The sequence below is a fragment of the Panthera pardus genome, unplaced genomic scaffold (genome assembly GCF_024362965.1).
Source record: "Panthera pardus isolate Hobbes unplaced genomic scaffold, ASM2436296v1 HiC_scaffold_23, whole genome shotgun sequence".
NCBI lineage: Eukaryota > Metazoa > Chordata > Mammalia > Carnivora > Felidae > Panthera > Panthera pardus.
The window spans coordinates 187,984-203,943 of record NW_026526799.1 but is presented as its reverse complement, the minus strand read 5'-3'; the positions used below and the strand labels follow the sequence as shown (position 1 = coordinate 203,943).

At 47.8% G+C, this 15,960-nt stretch overlaps 1 protein-coding gene and 1 long non-coding RNA gene across 2 annotated transcripts; both read left to right on the top strand.

The window, feature by feature from the left end:
• Positions 1-1,009: 1,009 nt before the first annotated feature.
• Positions 1,010-8,433, top strand: PSMA4 (proteasome 20S subunit alpha 4). Its single transcript, XM_019460517.2, has 9 exons — positions 1,010-1,127; positions 2,465-2,490; positions 2,733-2,775; positions 3,159-3,321; positions 4,823-4,900; positions 5,403-5,491; positions 5,934-6,064; positions 6,808-6,931; positions 8,040-8,433. The coding sequence occupies exons 2-9, from the start codon at positions 2,488-2,490 to the stop codon at positions 8,192-8,194; spliced, it is 786 nt and encodes a 261-aa protein (XP_019316062.1). The 5' UTR covers positions 1,010-1,127; positions 2,465-2,487; the 3' UTR covers positions 8,195-8,433.
• Positions 8,434-10,030: 1,597 nt separating this feature from the next.
• LOC109273598 (uncharacterized) lies at positions 10,031-15,689 on the top strand. The gene is made up of 2 exons (XR_002083151.2): positions 10,031-11,539; positions 14,449-15,689. It is a non-coding gene; the product is annotated as an uncharacterized LOC109273598 (long non-coding RNA).
• The last annotated feature ends 271 nt before the right edge of the window (positions 15,690-15,960 follow it).

Genomic DNA, 15,960 nt, shown 5'->3' with positions numbered 1-15,960 from the left:
AAATAAATGTTAAAAAAAAAAAAAAAAAAAGTGAAGACCCCCCCCCCAGTAATAACTTTTCACCCAACAGGAAGAGGACAAAATCGCTGTCCTCTGGGCCTCTTCCTGGAGGAGACTAAGAGCACATGACTACATGTGAACCCAGGTCTGGTCAACCCGGTAACACAAAGAAACTTAAAGCGTGAAGCAGTGGTTCACAGAGGGGCTGAAATGAAGCTGGATGGGGAAAAGGGCAGGGAGGAGAGACGGGTAACGAACACACGGACAGGACAGCGTCAGTAAAGACAAATGCATGTTGATGTAGGTATTGCCTTAACTAGGGTGGTCCAGCGGATCCTTTTCGACGAGGAAGAAGGTTGAGGAGACCAAGGTAAAGTTCTCCCGAAAGGTGTGAATCCCATCAGAACTTGCTCTGTGTCCAGAAACACCTGTGCCAGCAGTAAGACGACAGATTCAGGAAGGAAGACCGGGAGGTGGGACGCAGGGTCAAGTCTTACGAGCGTGGCACCATTTGAGAACAGGGCAGGAATAGTTAAGCAATTAACAGGTCCGCACGATTGCTACTGTGACCTTAAAAGCAAAACAGCCAGTTATTTTCCCAACACGCTGTTAGTTAGGGAACCAGCACAGAGTCACAGAGACCGAGGAAGCCGGCAGGACGGGCGAGTCCGCCCCGGGCCCCCCACGCCCCGAGCAGAGCCCCCCACCCCGCCCCGCGACCTCTCCGTCCCGAGGGTGCGCGGCCGCCCGGGAGGGGCGCTCCCCGGGGCTCCCGGCGCCGTTCAGCGCACGTCCCAGGCCTGCGGCGGATCTCGCGGAACTGGAACCCACGGTCACACGGCAAACAGGGCGCCGGGCTCAGAGAGGGGAATTCGCGACGACCACGCTTCCTCCTGTCGGGACCGCGGCGCCCCGCCCGGCCGCGCGCCCAGCCGCCTGGACTCCGCTCCCGCCCCCGCCGCCAGCGCCCGCCCCGCTCCCGGGACTTCCGGGTCTCGGGGCGCTCTGCGCACGCGCGGGCGCCATATTGGCAGCGGCCACTCGGAGTTGGTAGTGGCGGCGGCGGCGGGTTGTGTCCCGCGAGGAGAGTGTCCTTGTAGGTCTCCACTCTTCCGCGTGTCCCTCTGGTGAGCCTTTGCCCCTGGGTGAGCCTTTGTCCGCGGAAGCCTGGCCGCTCTCCCTGCGGGCAGGGACCACGAGCGACGCGGCGGAGCGCTCTCGGCCTGCAGCCGGCACCGAGGCGCCCTGGTGCCATGACTCTGCACCCGCCTCCTCCTCGGCGACCGGCCGGCCGCCGTGGGGCTCGGCTGCGGGGGGGCGCGCGTCCGGGCAGGGGCCCTGCTGGGGTCCATACTTGGATCTCACGCGCACGTCGGGGCCGGGGTCCGGGCTGGGGTCGTAGTCGCGCAGGCGGGATGGAGGTGTCGCTTGGGAGGGTCGGTACTCGAAAGTTGTCGCGCCTGGAGGCTGTGTTCAGGGCCGTCCTTACCTTTCACCTGCCTGTTGTTAACAGCCTCGTAACTGGTTACCTTTTCTTCAGTCTCTCTTCAGCCGCCGTGATATTTCTAAATGCCAGTCAGCTCCTGTGCCTCTTAAGCCCACAGTCTTTCAGTTGAGCCCCATTGCTTGGGAGATAAAATTCACAGTTTTTACTTGGGCCCGTGGACCCTTCAGGACTTGATCCCAGCATATTTTGCCAGTCTCGATTCCCGATGCTCCGGGATTTAGGAAAATGGACTTTGCAATCTCAAGTTTGGCATTTCCATTAACTGGCCCCGAGCCCCAATTTTGACTTTTGCAGGAATAGTAATGGGGAATCTAAGATTACCACCCCCACCTGCTCTAAGTTGGGGCTCTGAATCACTCTGGAGAAAGCGTCAGCCTCTTACCTTGGCATTCAAGGCTCTGCATCTGTATACTTAGCTCTCTAGCTTCTTCAGATTCTTTTAACTTGAGCAGTTTGTCTCTTGCCCATGGAGCTGTCCTGCCTCGGTGCCCTTAGAGCAGGCTTTCTCCTCTGCCTGGACTGCTCTTCCCTTCTCCCTTCTCCTACTTTTTCTCTTAGGCCTAATGGTTCTTAGCCTTATTTCTGCCTCTCCCATGTCTCTCTAACTTGGGTTCATTTTTTTTGTATTTGTTCCTCAAAGTATACTTTCTTGATTTTTTTTCTCCCCATCCTGCTTCCTACTGTGCTCTTAGCACCTGTTTCCTCATTGCCTTATAATTGTCTGTGTCTGCCTCCCTCACCTGAATACCAGACTGTAAACTCTTCAGGAAAGGGGTTGGTCTCACCCTTTTTGGTATTCCAAAATTTGGTATGCATCTAGCATAGTGCCTGGTACACTGAAAATGTTAGATGATGGAAGGGAGTGAACAAAACAGATTTTTTTTTTTTTTTAAGTTACAAAATGCTCTTTAAATTGTAAACTTCATTTTTAATAATGATCTTATTTTCTTTTTACAGGAATTTTACAAAGTTCAGAAAACATGGTGAGTTGATACACATGCCAGCAAGTTGTTGCCTCATAAATCCTAGTGCTTGCACCCGTAGACGCGCATGAGAAAATTGGAATGGAAGGAAAAAGAGCTGGAGTGGTGTCTTCTTCCTTATCGCTTTCTTCCCGTACCCTGAGCCCTGCCTGCCAGCATCTGTTTCATAAGATGGTTTGTGGGCTTGCAGGGATCGGCTTACTTTCGGCGTTAGGAGTCAACTGTATGTTTTTCCTTTGCAGTCTCGAAGATATGACTCCCGGACCACTATATTTTCTCCGGAAGGTAAAAATGGGAATTGTTTAATCTATTTCAAATAAAAAATGTCTTTAAAGAGTTTGACCTGAAAGGAGAAAAAAAATCTACAGACTTTTTTTTTTTTTTTTAATTTAAGTGCTTTCTACAGCCCACGTGGGGCTCGAACCCACCACCCTGAGATCAGGAGTTGCATGCTTTTCCGACTGAGCCAGCCAGGGGCCCCTACAAACTTCTTTTTAATCCTTGCTAAGTTGTTTGTCCTTTTTGTGCTTTGGACTGATTATGGCCACCAGGTTGGCTTCGTGCCTCACAGAGGGGTCACAGTGGGCCTCTCGTTTGCAGCCTGCCAGGGTCATTGCTGATTCTCTGGGACCAGTGGTGCTTCGCTACTCACTGCCTATGTCTTGTAGGTCGCTTGTACCAAGTTGAGTATGCCATGGAGGCTATTGGACATGCAGGCACCTGCTTGGGGATTTTAGCCAACGATGGTGTTTTGCTTGCTGCAGAGAGACGCAACATCCACAAGCTTCTGGATGAAGTTTTTTTCTCTGAAAAAATTTACAAACTAAATGAGTAAGTGAGATCTTCGGGAAGGGAATGTAAAATGTGTCCCTTTCTCACTTAAGTGACATTGCACATATTTTGGGAGGCATTCCATGTGACATAGTAAAATTGAACAGTTGTTTTTATCTCTGAGAATTTTTGTTTTTAATTTACCTTGTTTAAAACCTCCTTGAGGCCCAGGACGATGTGTTATTCTTTTTAAATGCAGAACCAAGCCCTTAGTGGAGAAACCACATTGTGTAGTGATAAGAGCACAGGCTTGGTAGTCACACAAATTTGGGTTAATTAGTTAATTTATTCTTCTCTTCTCTTCTCTTCTCTTCTCTTCTCTTCTCTTCTCTTCTCCTTTCGTTTGTTTATTTTTTGAGAAAAAGAGAGAGAGAGAGACAGAGCGTGAGTGGGGAAGGGGCAGTGAGAGGAGAGGGAGGCACAGAATCCGAAGCAGGTTCCAGGCTCTGAGCTGTCAAAACAGAGCCTGACATGGGGCTTGAACCCATGAACAGTGATATCATGTCCTGAGACGAAGTTGGGCATTTAACTGACTGAGCCACCCATGCGCCCCAAATTTTCGTTAAACTCTGTGTGACCCTACACTGATGTTTAACTTCTCTAGGTCTCAGCCCACTAGAGTGGTTATGGCCGTTGAGTGAATAAAATAAATCTAAGTAAACTAGCAGAGTGTCTGGCTTATAGCAGACCCTCAAAGCGTTGTTCAGAGTGACTGCTCAGGAGTTTTGTTGAGTTATATGGACTGTTACCAAACAGCAGCCCTCCTGGAGGTCTGGGAACAGTTTAGCCAAGCCCTGTACATTAGTGAGATTCCGGTACACTTGGGTGTGCGGGGCTTTGCAGCTGGCAGAGAGCAGACCTTCCCTTCGGTGATGGGCCAGATGATCGCTGGTGCAAGGCCTTTCTGATACGCTCATCGAAGGAGTGTTCTCCCTCCGCGGAGTCACTGTCTGCAGGTTTGCCGGGTATGACCGAGGGTGTGGAGGCTGTAGGAGAGTCAGGGCAGACCTCAGGGAATGGGGACAGAGAAAGGAAGTGCACTCTCAGGGTGAGCATAGTCCTGGGTCTCCTAGGCAGGCTTATAAAATACCCTTCCCGCCGGTCCCCTCTCCTTCACCTCCATCAAGCCAGGCCTAGAGGAAAGCACACTGCTACCCGAGGGCGTGAAGTAGCCTGTCTTCCTGTTGGCCAAACCTTTGTTGTCTTTGTGGATGAGTCTTCTTGAGATTTACTTCAGCTTCTTAGTGTTACTCTTGCCCTGTTCACGGAGCAGTGATGGTAACTACGTCTGTAGAAAAATTTAAAGGCGTATTTATTTTTTATGTTGAATGACATCAGTTGAAAGTCTATAAAGATGAAACGTAAGTGGCTTTTGTTGGAAAGTGTAGTGGCTGTGGAGCCAGCATGGTGAATTTCTAACAGAACTTCACTTCTCAGTACTTGTGAATACCCCTCCCAGACATTTCCCTGCTCACTCATCAATGTCTTTCTTTTCCTCAAGGGACATGGCTTGCAGTGTGGCAGGCATAACTTCTGATGCTAATGTTCTGACTAATGAACTGAGGCTCATTGCACAGAGGTATGGTCATAAATAGCGTAATTGATGGTACGTAAATTAGTCTTGATGTTTGCAAGGAGAACTCTTATTTGCAAAGGTGGAAGACGTTAAAAAATCTATTAACTGAAAATTACAAAAAAAAATTTTTAATGTTTCTTTATTTTTGAGAGAGAGAGACAGCACGAGTCGGGGAGGGGCAGAGAGAGAGGGAGACACAGAATCTGAGGCAGGTTCCAGGCTCTGTCAGCGCAGAATCTGATGTGGGACTCAAACCCGTGAACTGCGAGATCATGACCTGAGCCGAAGTCGGATGCTTGACTGACTGAGCCACCCTGGCGCCCCAAAAATTACAAAATTTTTAAAGCAAGGGTGTAAAATGTTACTTACCATGCTCTCCTCCCTGCTTCAAATTACATGGACTCTTAGTGTCCTTGTGGCACAGATTTCTTTTCAGAGGGTATTTTGCTTAGAGTGTATCTGTGTTTTAGGGAAGGTTGTTAATATGCCAATTTCTTTATTCTAGGTATTTGTTACAGTATCAGGAGCCAATTCCTTGTGAGCAGTTGGTCACGGCACTTTGTGATATCAAACAAGCTTATACACAGTTTGGAGGTACTGGACTTTTTGGAAGTCGTGTTCCAGGAAGTTAAACCATTTTATGAGTAATGACCTTTCTGAGGTAGTAAAAAGAAATTGAAATAAGAAAACACTTTTCATACATCCCTGCTTCGTGAACTAATTGGCTTCCACTATGTAGATTGTTATATGTTTTGTTAATAGACCACTGAAAGGCCGTGATGCCATTTTCAAACCTGGAAACAAATTCTTTTTACATAATAATGAAATTCAGCATCGCTCCTCTGTTCTTTATTCCCTTTCTTGGCTGTGTCCAAATCCCGGAAACGAAAGTGGAAGTTTGGACAGAGCTTATCACCAGCATTCAGAAAACAAAGCAGTTTATGAACGCTTAACTTCCCAGAGCAGGGCCAGTGCCACTCGCTGGGCTCAGGTAGCAGCAGTGCTGATCTAGATGCTGTTTGTTGTGCTGTTAAAGGAAAACGTCCCTTCGGCGTGTCCCTGCTTTACATCGGCTGGGATAAGCACTACGGTTTTCAGCTCTACCAGAGTGATCCCAGCGGGAATTACGGAGGATGGAAAGCCACATGCATTGGAAATAATAGTGCTGTGAGTATTTTTGTGTTGCTGTAAAATCTAGCAAAAGATCTAATAACCACCACAATTTTGAAGTAGCAGTGAACATAATCTATTTGAAAATAGTTGCCACAACCTTATGTGATATGCAGATACCTTCACTTTCTATTGGTAATGAAGTCGCAGGTAGTGCTACTACTGGGACTTACTGTCTACGTTTATAATGGAAGGAAATGCTAATTTTTTTCTTAAGTTTATTGTTCTGAGAGAGAGGGGGCACGCACGGGGGAGGCGCGGATAAGGAGGGAGGGAGGGAGAATCCCAAGCAGGCTCTGTGCTGTCAGCAAGCAGCCCGATGCGGGGCTCGATCTCAAACTGTGAGACCAAGACCTGAGCCGAAATCAAGAATCAGACGCTTAACCAGCTGAGCCACCCAGGTGCCTGGAAATGCTAATTTTCAGTTAGAAGTCGTGAAAATAAGGTGTAATTTTTTCCACGTCCTAGTTCTCAGATCCTTTGAATTCTATCACAAGTCCCTTGGAGGTCCTGGGAGTCCTGGCTAAAGATCCCATTCATACAGCACCAACAGCCCTGTTCACCTGTTCCGGGTCTGCCCTCCTGCCATTGAAATTGTGTGTGTTGCTTATAACGCCTGTAATAATTCAGCCATTATTATTCTGACTAGCCATTATTAGCCAATAATTAGCCATTATTACTCCTAAAAAATGTGAGAATTTAAAGAAAATTCTTTGTTGATTCTCCATTATGTTTTATAGGCAGCTGTGTCAATGTTAAAACAAGACTACAAAGAAGGAGAAATGACTTTGAAGTCAGCACTTGCTTTAGCTATCAAAGTCCTAAATAAGACCATGGATGTGAGTAAACTCTCTGCTGAAAAAGGTAATCGATGTCCACTCCTCTGATTGGTTCGCTTGTGTGAGAGAAGCAGTTGAGCAGCTCCTGTGTTAGGCCACCTTGTCAGAGTTCTTTGAAACCTCAACCTTACGAATTGGGTGGCCTTATACCTGTGTCCTAAGGGAGGACACTAGGGCTTAGTGGGGTTAAGTGACTTGACCAAGGTCAAGACCACTGGGAAGTTGTGGGGCCGTAATCCCACAGTACATCCTGAGCCTGAATGTTCTCAGTGTTCATAGCTAGAGATCTGAGTTGTGCTACTTTTAGTTGATAATTGTCTTACCAGCTTTTTGACGGTGATACCTGTGTGTGCGTACATATGATGAAGAACATGCATGTGATTAGGTATTTATACATATGTATCTTATGCTTTTTTTTTTTTTAAATGTATCTTATGCTTTATCCAAGGGATGACTTTTGCAGGAGCTGTGGTATCCTCTGCTCTTTTGAATCTCCTGATCTCTCATGTGATGCCATATTTGCAATTTTAAATACTTTATGTAGCTTAAATCATATAATCACAGAAGACAATATTTCTAAGTAATGTTTTTCAAAAACTATGGTGAATTAATGTATTGATTCTGTTTAGGATAATTTAGCTCCTCTCGTTCCTTAGAAAATGCAATTTACTTGCAGGCTGCCCCCTTTTTGTCTAGTTCTACCAATTTCAAGGAGGTCGTACTCCATTTCCTCTGCTCTCAAAATTCCTTCTTTGGTATCAGTTTACTTTTCTCATCTGTGGTCACGGAAACTGCTTTTCATGCCTTTGTTTTAAAAAGAGGTTTCAAAAGTCCATGAAAAATGAGTATAATCACTGGTTAGAGATTCTCTGCACCTTCAGAGGTTCCAACAGGGAGGCTGTGGTTCCATCTGGTCGTCACAGCTAATAGGCCAGAGGGGGGACACTTAAGTGAAAGGGTTGATAGGAACTTCGCAAGATGGGAGGTATTTTATTGCTGTCAGAGTACCCGTGAATCGTACACAGCGCACGGCATGGAGAGTGGGGGCCTCGGCTCCAGGGAAGAGCTGGGACTGTTGAGTTTGTTTGCCGAGTGTGCCCGCCTGTAACACGAGTGCGTGTGCTCACTTCCAGTGGAAATCGCCACCCTAACAAGAGAGAATGGGAAGACGGTCATCAGAGTCCTCAAACAGAAAGAGGTGGAGCAGTTGATCAAAAACCATGAAGAAGAAGAAGCTAAAGCTGAGCGCGAGAAGAAGGAAAAAGAACAGAAAGAAAAGGAAAAATAGAAGGAAGGACCATGGGTTTTGTAACTCACCTGGGGCCATTTCAGTGTCCGTGCTGTCCTTTTCACCCTGCGAAAGCTCTGACTTGTTTCGGCTTGTGTGGTGGGAGACCAGGATGGCACCGGCTCGCGTGGGTCCTTGCTGTCTCTGTCCACTCAGATCTTGTATTGACGATCACTCGTCACGGACGCCCCAGTCCCTCCACCCTTGTTTTGGGGAATAAAACTTGGAAAGAATGGAAATGGTGAAGGAAGATATTCTCCGTAGCCGTGATCCCTGAAGGTCCGGGGATCACGAGTGAGATGTACTCTGGCGGCCTTTGCAGTCCCTTCTAGTGAGATGTCACAAGTGACGGCGTGTAAACTTGACGCAAAGAGAAAGGCGGGATTGTGCACTCAGGATTTCCTTAGTTGTCCCCCTGCTATTTGGAGACCCTGTAGCCCAACTTGAGCAAAGTCGAGCCAGCCCTCTCTTGGCCTCCAATAGAGCAAGATCCGGTGACGCAAGAGTCATCTTCTTCCCCTTGGTGTTGCCAGCCTGTGCTGTTGGTGGGTAATCATCCTGGGCGTAAAATCGTGTGGGCGCACGTGCACACACATACACACGTGCGTGCGCATAGTTAACAAAGTATGAAAGGCATAATTAAAGGAAACCCTGTGTCCCTACTAAGCAGCCTCAGAAACAGTCCCCGTGAAGCCCCTGGGTGTGCCTTTCAGATCTCACCCCTGTACCCGAGATACATTCTGTTCAGTTTATCCTTCCTCTCATCTGTGGGGTTTGTGTTCTGGCTTTTCGCCCCTCCACTCCAGGTGGGCTCAGCAGGTCTGTCAGTCGGAGCTGTCCTTTCACAGAGGGGCGCACACTTCTCTGGCTGGCTGGACGGCCTGTCTCCTCTCCACGACTGTCCTGAGGAAGCACGTGAGGCCAGGCCAAGCCAGAGTTGATGTTGGGCGCACAAGGAGGGAACGCTGAGGACCCTGTGATGGGCAGGCTGCCCAAAGCCACGTGGAAGGTTTGTGCAAGGGAAATTAGGGCCACAGAGAAAAGTGAAACCAAAGAGAATAGTTTAGATTTGACAGAAGGGATTCTCATTGCCGAGTTTTGCTGTCATTTATGATAACGTTCTTTGACGGAAGTACTGTGGGGCAGTGCTATGTAAAACGTCCTTGTGCGGACCATGTCAGCATCACCTGGGAATTGACTAGAAGTGCAAATTCTGGCATCCCATCCCAGAACGACTGAGTAAAAGTCTCGGAGTAGAGCCCAGCAGTCAGTGTTAACAAACTGTGTGTTCTGCGCATACTAAAGTTTGAGAATCCCTGGGAGAGCTTTTATGCCTCCTGTGCCCAGGCTGTACTCCGTATCCATGGAACCAACCTCTGGGGTGGGACCCTGACAGTAGCAGTTTTTTAAATACCACCCTCCACTCCACTCCCACCAGGGGCTTCTGCCAGGGATGAGAACCAGCGCACCCGGCCATAGCTAACCCATCTCGCCTGTTGTCAGGCAATCAGACGTGGAATCTCAGCCGAATCCCTACCACTGCTCTTAGGGAATAGCCATTTCGGGTGCTTTGTGCACACTAACCTCGTGTTCATGCTAAGGTGTTTTTTCAACCCACCTTTGACAGTGGTTTTTTGGTTTTTTTTTTTAATGTTTATTTTGAGAGAGAGAATGTGAGTGGAGGAGGGGCAGAGAGAGGGAGACCGAGGATCCAAAGCAGGCTCTGTGCTGTCAGCAGAGAGCCTGATGCGGGGCTTGAACCCATGAACCGTGAGACCATGACCTGAGCCGAAACCAAGAGTCAACGCCTAACCGACTGAGCCCCCCAGGTGCCTCGACGTAGTGCTTTTTAAATCTAAATTGCCTTTTGTTTTTGTTTTTAGAGATCATGTGCACCTGGGGGAGGGGCAGAGAGAGGGACAGAGAATCCCAAGCAGGCTCCATGCTGTCGGCGCTGAGCCCGTTGGGCTCCATCCCATGAAACGTGAGAACATGAACTGAAGCCGAGTCGATGCCTGAACAAATGAACCCCGCCCCCCCCAGGCTCCCCTAGGTTTCCTTTTACTCTGATTTATACAGTGGGATGCTGTTACTCATAGTAGCTTTGTTCTAGAAGTTCATTATGAACACTGAATCAGCAAGTGCTGAACCGTGGCTCCTGGGGAGACCCCACGGAAGGTGCCTGTGAGTCTCTGGCCGCAACACTTGCGTCAACCAATCGATACGTAACTTTGTTTTATGTCTCTCTTTTAAAGACCTCTTAATACATGTTGGTAATTCATTAATCTTGAACTCAGGGCCAACAGCTGCAGCACTTAAGTGAAGCTTGTCTAGTGCATTTCCTCTGTAAGGCTTAGCAGCCTTCCTGCACTTAACGCTAGCCAGCACTTCAGCACTATGCTTAGGGGCATTTCAGCACAATCACCGACAGCACAAAGATGGGAAAACTGTGGCTCAAAATAGAGCTAAAGAAAAACACTGGTTTACAGTGCCAGAGCTGAGGCGCGGAGGCAGTGTCCCCTCTTTTGATCTCAGCTGGGAACATGCACGTCAGACAATTCAGATCATTGCACGTCTGCGGTGACGTGGGTTTGGGGTCACAAGCAAATTTGCAAATGCAGAATCTAATGAGGATCCGCTGTGTGATGTAAATCGACCCTTTCAGTCCCGCTGTGCACAGACGCAGGTAGATGGTTTGCCCGGCAGGGACCCTGTGGCCACAGTCCCACGCTGACGGTTTCGGCAGCCTTGTGACTGGTCTGCTTCCGTTTCCTTCCTGTCCTTCAGTTCCCGGGATGGCAGCCACTGTGATACCGCTTTGCTCGAGATGCCGCGGTGGCCGCCCTTCCTGCTCAGGTGTCCTGTGTCCGGCCCCACTGCTGCCCTCTCCTCCACCAGTGCGCCCTCCTCACACTGTGTGCGTCTGGGTGAGCCTGGCTGTTCCCTGAGAGACCAAGCCTCGTCTGCCCCAGGGCCTCTGTTCTTGCCAGTCCCTCTGCCTTGAGGACACCCTTCCCTGGGAACGTCCGCATAGCCTGCTCCCTCCTGTCCGAACGTCCTCTTCTTGGGTCTTGGGCTATGTCAGGAGCAGCCACTCCCCCACGCGCTCCTCTCTCACCCTCCTGGGTGTTCCCCACGCCCTCGTCACCGTCTGGAGCGACTGCTTACCATCCGTCTGCGCCGCTGGAATACAAGCTTCTGGAGCAGGGGCTTTGGCAGCTGCGTTCCGGTACCTGGAAGGGAAATGGGCACGTAACTGTTAGGCTTCAAATAAGGATTGACGAATGAGTGGTGGCCCTTGGTTCGCTGGAGTGAAATCCTAAAATGCACTCCTTTTCCATCCAGGTCAGTAGAAGTGGTGGGTTTTCTATACTCTGACCGCCCCGCCAACACTTCCTATAGTTGTGGCCCCTACAGAGGCTACAAGGGGCCTTGTAGGGGACGAGAGCCCACCCTGTTTACCACCACGTCTGGAGCAAGTCTTCAGAACTTTATCCTAATGAGGGAAAGACCTTAACGGATGCACCCTTTTGTTGAAGTAATTTCATGCTGGGGGAAAAGTAAAAGATGGGGGCAGGGCGGGGGCTGCCCTAACTGGTTTTTTCCTGCACCAAGGCTGACTAGCCTAGAATCTCTCCCACCTTCTTCTCTCCCTCCGCTCTGTGGCGTATTTTTAGCTCTGGTTTCCAGGGCCTTGCCTGGTGCATCCCGAATGTAGCTTAGCAACCATCGGGAGAACATGGGCTCTTTCTCACAGGCACGACCAATGCAGGAGAGTCTTGATAGGAATAAGTAGAAAACCAAAGAGCTAAAGGTTTAAAATCTTGATTTCATTTGGGTGAGTTACAAATCGTGTTTTTAAAAATAAATCATGTGGGGGGGGGGGGGAATGTGTTCCTGTGTATAATTTGGCTTCTGTGTTTTTCTTAATCAGAAAATAAGAAAGACTCCAATTTCTACAGTCTGGCACTTTGAAAGCTCCATGAAAGTATTTGTCTTAGCAGTGCAAAAATATTCCACATTCTGAAAAAAAAAATCACAAAGTAGTTTCATTTGTATTCCTATTTACCATGTTCCTGGTAATTTTAGGTGATGGCAATTTGTGGCTGAGTAAGACACGTCCTCAGTTATTAATGTGCCGTTTGCAGGACAGGCAGGGCTGTAATCAAGCGCTTGCTAATGTGGACACGTGCTCGACCCCTGGTGGCTGTGAACTGCGGCGAGGGCGTGAAGGCCTGGCAGGGGACAGCTTCCCATGTTTATGGAAAGCCTGTAGCTGAGCAGAGCTAGAGCAGAGCTGGTCGGGGGAAGATGATCAATGACCAGAGATGAGGTTGGACAAACGTACACCAAAGAGACCAGAGAGCTTCGCAGATCCTGTGAGAGATTTGAGTGAATCAGGGACCCAGGTTACGCTCTAACTCGAGTCCGGGAGCTGGATTAAGTGGCAAGAGACAAGGAGGGAGACCAGCTGGGAGGCTTCAGAAATGGGGGGAAGGATGAGGGTCCCGGTGGTAAAGGGGACAGAGGAGGAGGAGTGCCCCGGGAATGAAGGATGAGAGAGGAGGAGGAGAGCGTGATCCAGGCCTCCGACTCCCGAAAGTAGTTACACCCTGAGCTAAAAAGGCATCGAGAACACGGCGACCTGTCCCTAACCTTGCTTCCATTTTTGTTGTTGCTTCGGCCTGAGACGGAGGAGGTTGGTAGAAAAGAACCCTAAACAGCGAGTGAACCCATGTCAGCTTTGTCCCCTTTCTCTTCCAGAAAATTTTTTTTTCTTCCGAGCTCTGCCCATCTCCTTGTCCCGTTTCCTGTCCCGGCACTTAACTTAGAAGCTCATCCGCGTTACAGCACCTTCTCATTTTAGTGTTTACAGTTTTATTTTTAATGCTGATAACAACCGAAGGGTTTTTTGTGTTTAGGTAGGCAAAGCTCTTAATCGTGTATATTTCTTGCTAGTATGATACACATAAAGATATTGTCCACCCCAAAAACACTAATTTAAAGGAATATATGCACCCCAATGTTTACAGTATCACTATCGACAGTAGCCAAATTATGGAAGCAGCCCAAATGTCCATCGACTGAGGAATGGATAAAGAAGATACGGTGTACACGTACAATGAAATAGTCCTCGGTGATGAAAAAGAATGAAACCGTGCCATTTACAACAGCATGGATGGGGCGAAGTGAAATAAATCTGTCAGAGAAAGACAAATACCATATGAAGTGAAATAAATCTGTCAGAGAAAGACAAATACCATATGATCTCACTTGTATGGGGGAATTTAAGAAACAAAACAAATGAGCAAAAAAGAGAAACCAAGAAACAGACTCTTCACTACAGAGAACACAATGATGGCACCAGAGGGAGGTGGGGGGACAGGTGAGATAGGTGAAGGAGATTTAGAATATGCTTACCTTGGGGCGCCCGGGTGGCTCAGGTCGAGCCAATGCTGACTTTGGCTCGGGTCATGATCTCGTGGTCTGTGAGTTCGAGCCCTGCGTCAGGGTCTGTGCTGACAGCTCAGAGCCTGGAGCCTACTTCAGATTCTATGTCTCCCCCTCTCTCTTCCCCTCCCCTGCTCACACTCTGTGTCTCTCTGTCTCTCAGTAATAAATAAACGTTAAAAAAAAAAAAAAGTATACTTACCTTGATACACTGAGTAATTGAATCTCTATATTGCATACCTGGAACATAAAACACTATTTTAACTACACTGGAATTAAAATTCTTAAAAAAGTTTATGTACACGTTCCTCTAGTAAATTTGTGGTCTTACCACCTTTATCATAATTTGAAAAATATAATTGGTATCTTTTTAAAAGTCAGTATTTAGGGGCGACTGGGTCTGGGTGGCTCAGTTGGTTAAGCATCTGACTCTTGATTTGAGCTCGGGTCACGGTCTTGTGGTTTGTGGGATGGAGCCCCGCGTCGGGCTCTGCACTGACAGTGTGGAACCTGCTCGGGATTCTCTGTCCCTCTCTGCCCCTCCTCCCTGGCTTGTGCTCTCTCTCTCAGAACAAATACATAATTAAATAAGTCATTATTTAAATTATGCAACTTTAATTCTCTTGTTCAGACTAATTTTCTTGAGTTAACTCAGAATTAGATGAATACTTACCTTTCTTTCACACATTTATAGGGACGCTAATAAATAACAGTCACCTCAGCTTTATTGAGAGGTAGTTATTATATCCCATGCAACTCGCCCATCTGAAGTGCTCACTGCAGTGGGTTTCGTTATCTTACAGAGCCGTGCAGCCAGCACCGGTCAGTTTCAGAACACTTTTGCGAACCCAAACAAGCCCCACGCCGCTTTGTGGTCACCCCAGTCCTCCAGCCCCAGGCAGCCGCTGGTCTGCTCTCTGTGTGTGCACATCGGCCTGTCCGGGACGTTTCATGCGATGCAGCTCTAGAAGCCGGTCTGCGGGCTTCTGGCGTCTTCCACGTGCTGTAGTGCTGCCAGGCTCACCGATGCTGCGGCAAATGTTGGAAATCCACAGCTTACTAGATAAGGGAAATAATAGCGGGAGTCTGTGTTTGTTATTGCCGAATAAATGTCCCTCGTGTGATTACACCGCATCTTGTTCATTCATCGGGTGGCGGACGTTGGGGTTGCCTCCGATTGAGGGCTGCTGTGAATCCTCATGTACAAGTTTTGTGGGGACTTATGCTTTCCTTTTTCTTGAGTATGTACCCAAGTGGAATTGCTGGGTCATATCTTGGTTTACTTTTAATCCATCTTTGTACCAGACATTCACATTAGTGATTCACATTTTAAAAGGAGTCTGCCTTCCCCTATTTTCACCTATAAGAGCCCCATATAAATGGAAGGTGGACTGACTCTTGAGTGAATGTATATGAATTTGTTAGTTACTGTTGAAGTAGGTCTCACGGTTGGAGAGGACTTTTGATTCCTTTCATGTTGGCAGGAAGAATTTCTTCTCTAAGTTCCTTTATACCTAACACTAGGAAAGGCCAAGTCTTTGATTCTGTACCGAGAGCCTTATGTAATAGCATTCTCTGAAAAATTCTGAATCATACAGAATGAGAGAATCCAGGGTAAATTGTCTTCTGAGTCCTGAGCAATCTAATGACTTACTTTTCTGATTATAATATGCTCGCTTTGGAAAATGCACAACAGATTAAATAGAAATCGCCCGTATGATCTTCCTTAGGGTTAGCCACTGTTAACTCTCTCACTGGTCCAGTTTAGATGCTGAGTAAGTGTACTGGTGGACTGTGGCAAATTACAGGCCATCTATTTAAAAATAGTCTCCAAAAAAACAGTCTCAAAGAAGAAATTAAAATATGTTTTTTTTTTCCTTCTCACTGGTCTTCGAAAGTATTTTGAAGTCTTAGAAAACCCTTTCTGGTCTACGGACATACCATCCTGAACATGCCCGATCTCGTCTTACCTCGGAAAACCCTTTCTGTATACCACAGCAGAAAGTATCGTTTGTGAAGTAAACAGTATGTGTCAGTTACCTTATATTTGCTAATTCTCATAATAACCTTATAAAACATTTATTATAATTACAGCACTCAGTTATTGAGGGCCCATGACATGCTTGGTGATTTAGGAGCAGTCTTTCTATTACACAGCTGAGAAAACCAAAGCTCGGAAAAGGACAGTGACTTGTGCCCCCACACAGCTCCAGTGCCCCCAGGCTGTCCCTGCCATCCTGGCCTGGGCTTCCGTGGTGCCTCTCACATCTGTCCCCCTTCACTGCTAGAGTGACCTTCATGTGACAGTCAGAGCA